This window comes from Gossypium hirsutum, chromosome A10, assembly GCF_007990345.1.
Source record: "Gossypium hirsutum isolate 1008001.06 chromosome A10, Gossypium_hirsutum_v2.1, whole genome shotgun sequence".
Taxonomy (NCBI): domain Eukaryota; kingdom Viridiplantae; phylum Streptophyta; class Magnoliopsida; order Malvales; family Malvaceae; genus Gossypium; species Gossypium hirsutum.
This window is the reverse complement of record NC_053433.1, coordinates 103577019-103582890: the sequence shown is the minus strand read 5'-3', so window position 1 is coordinate 103582890 and position 5872 is coordinate 103577019. Positions and strand designations below refer to the sequence as shown.

At 30.1% G+C, this 5872-nt stretch overlaps 1 protein-coding gene across 1 annotated transcript; it reads right to left on the bottom strand.

The window, feature by feature from the left end:
• Positions 1-2176: 2176 nt before the first annotated feature.
• Positions 2177-3268, bottom strand: LOC121208068 (probable methyltransferase TCM_000331). The gene is made up of 2 exons (XM_041078581.1): positions 2950-3268; positions 2177-2448 (listed from the first exon to the last, which is right to left on the bottom strand). The coding sequence occupies exons 1-2, from the start codon at positions 3266-3268 to the stop codon at positions 2177-2179; spliced, it is 591 nt and encodes a 196-aa protein (XP_040934515.1).
• Between the last annotated feature and the right edge of the window lie 2604 nt (positions 3269-5872).

The following is a 5872-nucleotide window of genomic DNA, read 5'->3' as shown; positions in this document are numbered from 1 at the left end:
TTATTTATTTATTTAACATACAAAAATTAATTTGTCTATTTTTTTAAATTCAATATAAAGTAAAATGAATGCTACGATACTTTTACCATATATACAATATTAGTAACAACCTTTTGCATCTAGTGTATAACTATTTAAGCATCAGATTATTTATTCATTTTGGTAAGTTTACTTTCGTTTGAATTGGGTTTAGACAAAGTAAACTGATTTCAGACTGCAAAATTAATGACTTTTGAATCAAGCTAAAATTATATAAATATTTTTTAAAATTTTAATATTAAATGATTAATGATAATTTTAGATTTTCAAATCGATCTAAAAAGTCACCTACACAAAATGATAATCGTGACCTTATCCATCATAAAATCTAATTTAATAATTAGTGGCAAGATTTTTATATGCTATGCAAAGCTGAGTCAAATCCCTAGCTAGTAAGGGTAAAAATAACTTACCCTCCAATTTTTTTAAACTAAATCTTTATTTATTGATGGTCGCGTCCACCTTTGAGTTAATTGTTAATTGTGGTTTCTTTAATATTGTTTTGTTCATAATTTTATTTTGTTCTTATTTTCAATCTACATTATGTACATTATGGTGGTTTTATTTTATCCACACTTTTATGATTGTCTACTCTTTTTTTTTTGTGGTTTTTGTTTTGTCTTGTATTTTTTTTTAACGTAGATGTAGTTTTATTTTATTTTTAATTTTTAATCATGTTTTGGCTATATATATATATGAATGAGATTTGTCAATATAAAAGTGCTGCAAGATCAATTAAGAACCATTCTTGAAAAGTGTTATCATGATAAATTATAGTGATTGTGATAAATTCGAGACAATGATGAGGAGGATAAGTTATCAAAGACTCGTCTTTTTGTGCATTATTGATGCAGTGGGTCTCTTGACTTTTGACAGTTTTTTGTAAATTTCAGTTTGATCAAGTTGATGCATCTCTAGTTTATTTTTAAATTATCTTAGTGTTGCAATTACTGTCAATTTATCTTTTTTTTTTGTTTAGATTATTCTACAGATATAATATGTGGACATTAGTTTATACTGATTTGTTTATCAATTAATTAATTTCTCAAATATTTTTTTTATTATACATTTTTTGAATTTAATTTAGTTAATTTAACAGCATTAATTAATTAAATTATTAAAATATTATTAGTTGGTGTTGGAAAAAGCGATAAATTAAGAGGCCGAAACAGAGAGCATCGTTAACATGGTCTGAAAAACAGAAAGAAAGAAAGAAAAGAAACAGCTGTAGGTAGTTAAAGTACAATTGTAGGGTTTAAAATAACAAGGAAGAAGAAGGGCAGCTTATGGGAATGTCCGGAAACAGATGTACTAAATTTGGATTCTTTGTTTCTGGAATGAATCCCCCCTACGGCTCTGGTTTTTGGAAATGCTTTGCGATTTTAACAATTATATACAACATGCATTACCATTCATATCCCCATACTTTGCAATCTCCATGCTATTTGATTTATTAAATATTGAATTTAAATTATAAAAATTGTTTCATCTATTATTGTAAATTAATAATTGAATATGAATAAATTATTTGACAAATGTAAATGTTAGATTTTAAAAAAAAATTTATTTCATATTTTTATCATTAATTTTAATTTGAGTATAAAAAAATATGGTAAAAGTCAAAAGTGTTAAAAAAAGTAATTTTTTTTATTAAGATAGTGTTGCACTCTTAAAAAGAGGATGTAGATTCGAACATTAGAGACGACTTGGAGTAATGATGGTAATTTAGATTGCGTAATCAGATATCTGTAGATATTTAATTTAAATTTTACGGATTCAGATAATATTCGGATTTAGATGTTAAAATTACTATTCACTGCGAATAAGCCTTTAGATATCCGAATCTGCATTCCTACTATTACACAAAAACTAATAAAGAATGTATAAAAATATAATAAAAGTAATTTCTAAAATTAAATATAATATTTTTATGAGAAAAAGAAAAGGAAAAAGATGGTATGAAACACAAAACTACACGCCCACAACATAAAATTTAATTGCTATAATTAAGAACCCTACTATCCAATGCCTTTATAAACCATCATTGGATTGTAATTCATATTCTCTTATCTATTTTCTAAATTCCTTTATTAACTACTTCTTAGTCAATTAACCTTCTTTTGAAGCATTGAGCACCTTAGAGGATCTGCTGCATTTGTTGCAAACCTTCCTCAATTATAGCATCTCCAAAATGACGGTAGAGAATAGGTTCCAAAATAGCTCTCATGGTATTTGCAATGTTTTTCCCCATTTTTATATAAAAGTTGAAACCCAAGTCTTTGTTATGGAGCTGCTCTGTGGAAAACTTGGAGCTCGTTAATTTCAAAAGATACTTCCCTCTTAACAAGCTCAGCCACTTCTTCTTTGCAAGGTGAAGATTGAATGAATCCACATCCGCTTCTTTTATAACTCCATACAATTTTTAACAAAGTTAATTTATTGCTTTTGGATTTAAATAAATTATAAAGAAACAAAATACAAAAATACATGTATATAACCTGTGCAACCAAGTCAAGAAGGGATTTAGCAAGAAGCTCCAAACGATAACCTTCATCATAGGGATTTGGATTTTTCCTAGCTATTAATGTTAGCACCATTCGGCCTTGGGGTATTATTTCTTTTGAGCGCATGCTGAGAAAATTTGTGAAAGTGTTTCTGAAATTGGTCCACATAAGCTTGTAAAACATTGGGAGGACTTGATCTTGCCATATATATGTTCCCCTTATTGTTCTCCAACCCACAGGGGACCTCCTCACAAAATCAAAAGTGAATGAGATTAAAAAGTTGTTAATCATTGAAAGAATATATATATAAGTGGACCATGTCTGACCTTTGAGAACCAATGAAGTGCACAGGAAGAATGTACAAAGTGCAGGCTTTTGGAAGGAAACATTCTATGGTAGAAAGAACCTGCAACTCCTCGTATAAAACACCTTTTCTGCATTATATCTTGTTTCTCTTTCTTCAGCCTTTCAAAGAAACCAGGAACTGACTTAAAGACAGCGTTAAAGTCATTTTCTGGGAGATCATTTAGAAGCACTTTAAACTTGGGTAACTTCAAATGTTCTTGTTGACGTATCCCATGGACGATGTCAATAATGTGTGATATGGTCATGAAGGTGTTAGGACCTGAAGAGCGACCCAAGTCTGCCACTTTCATATAAGTTGGAACAGTATTGCTGAACTTAAGTGTGATGGATTCTTCAATTATTGGCCTTAACTTCAGCATTACTTCTTTCTGAAAAGAAGAATTTAGCAACTGAACATGATAGTTTTGTTTTTTTGGAAAAAGAAAAACACATATAACGGAGAATTAACTAATATTAATGAGAAAAAGAAAAAGAAAAGTGAAAGACGTAAAGAGATTTGAAAATCTGAATTATCGGCATAGCTACTTTCATGATCTGCTGCGTTCATGCGAACAACCATTGCTTCTGCCATTCTGCTTAATTACTTTGTTTACAAACTTTATGTAATATAGGGTTTTCACAGGCTCTTTCCTTAGCACTCTGCGGATGCATCTGCCAAGTATGTTGGAACTGTTACGTTTTTAATCATTGTTTCGTCTTCCATTTTTAATTAAGTTCACCATATGGTTTGGTGAGATAAAATTCATGATTTCTTCTAAAATACTTGTCCAGTAACTGTCCCCTCAAATGTCACTATCTGCTGACTAGCAAAATATTCTAGTTTTTTGGATCGTGTCGTGCCCATAAACTGATATTATCCTCTTTGAATATACTAAAGTTGCAAAAAGAACTTCTATATGTGGAGATTCTGAGTCTGAACATGAGTAAGTGGAGTGCACTTTAGCAAAAAATGAAAGCTGGTCTATGGCCTTCATTGCAGGTTTTCGAGGAAAAAATACCAGAAGTTAGGCGGTTGATGATTTACTCAAAGACATAAAGAAAATTGGTAGTTGCAGGCTTTTGGCCTTTTGGGGCTGCCCCTCACCTCACCATTTTACTGCTGCTCCACGCCTTCTCTTGCTGCCATGGGTCAGCTACCATTTCAAGCTGCAGCCACCACCTTCACAATCAAATCAAAAGCAGTGAAGCAGAAAGTTAAAAGATGAAAAGATGAAACTGACAAAAAAGAAGAAAAAAGAAGTCTGAAAGTTAGGCGACAAAAAAGAAATGGGTAATATGAAAGAGAAAATCTAGGTTTTCTTATTTTATTTTTTGGTGATGAGCCTGGCTTAGCTGTGATTTATATAAACTAATAATTTGACCCCAATTTTATTTTAAATTAGTTTTTTCTTTAAATTATTATTTTTTAAAAATATTGCTTTATTAATATTATTAAACAGTGAACTGACTAGCCATCGAATTACTCCAACCAATTAATCTAAAATTCGATTATATGATTGATTCCATCGTCCATCCAATTCTAAAATCTTTAATTCCAACTTAAATTTAACTAATTATAAAACATTCCCAACTATAGTCCAAACATTCAAACTTAACTACTTAAACCAGGCTTTAGTTTCTGTTATTTATTTATTTAGTTGGGTTGTCCTTTTTATTCAACTTTTTGGATTTGGGCTGGTTGGTTTAGAAATAGTTTTTTTTTCCCTAAATTAGAGAATGAAATTTAAGGCAAAAACATAAAAATTATTTCTGTGGATTTTTTTCAGTTTAATCTATTCTTGATTCATGACTTACAACCATTATTGAAAACAGTTTACAGTTTAGTTGATTTAATCCCTCTTATCGAACTGATATATCAATCAATTCTCGATCTAATTCATTTAAACAATCATGATTAGACATATAAAAAGGTAACAAATTGATATATCAATCGATTCTCTATCTAATCCATTTAAACAACCATGGATAGCATATAAAAAGGCAACAAACTCTATCCACAAATAGAGATAGAATCTTAGATGACAAAACAACTTTCCCTTGAAACTACCAATTAATCTCCCCAGGAAAGAGCATTGTATCAATCGTATTAATTTTAATTAATAAAATGTGACATAAAAAATATCGAGATTGAGTGAATAGTTAAATTGAGGTATGAACTTAATTGTAAAAGGTGAAAAGTAGTAAGTTCAAATGTGTGGAAAGGAATGACTTAATAAAGGAAATGAAGGGAGATTCAAATGGATAATTAGCCAAGGCCTTAGGTGCAACTAGGCCTAAACTAAAGTGGAGGAGATTAATAATCTCCATTTATTTCCACTAATGGAGTTATAAAGGAATCCTTACCCTTGATTTAATTAGTGGAGGAATCCTTACCCGCTTTCTCTCCATTCGGCTAACCAAAAGAAAAAAAAAAGGGGGGGGGGAGGGAAGAAAAATCGAAGCAGGGTTTGTTGAGGAAGAAGCTTAAAACCGAAAGCCCTTATGACTTCTTGAAGATTTTTATGCTTTGATTTAAAATTTGTAGTGTATGGCTATTTTAATTGTTTACAATTACCCATGTTTAGGTATGTGTAAATGAAGAAGAAGATAGATTTTTTCCTAAGATGTTATTTTGAGTAGTTTATATAAACTTATACGAATATTAGGACAATATTAAAAATTAAAGAATATAACAAGAAAACAAATTGAGTTGTCATGGAATTACGTTATGATATAGTGATTTGAAATAAAGTTAAGGATGAAGAACAAATAAAGCTTAAAAAGAAAAAAATTGATAGATAGAACAATAAAAATCAAGGAACTAACATTTAAGTTCAACAATATCTAACAACAAAGAAATATGAAAAAAACTCAAACAATGCAAAATGTCAAATGTGATATGTTGCACCCCAAACCCGGCCCAGACGTTAAGGCCGAATCCGACGTGCCACATTGAAGTCAAAAACCCGTGTTCCCTTTTTAGT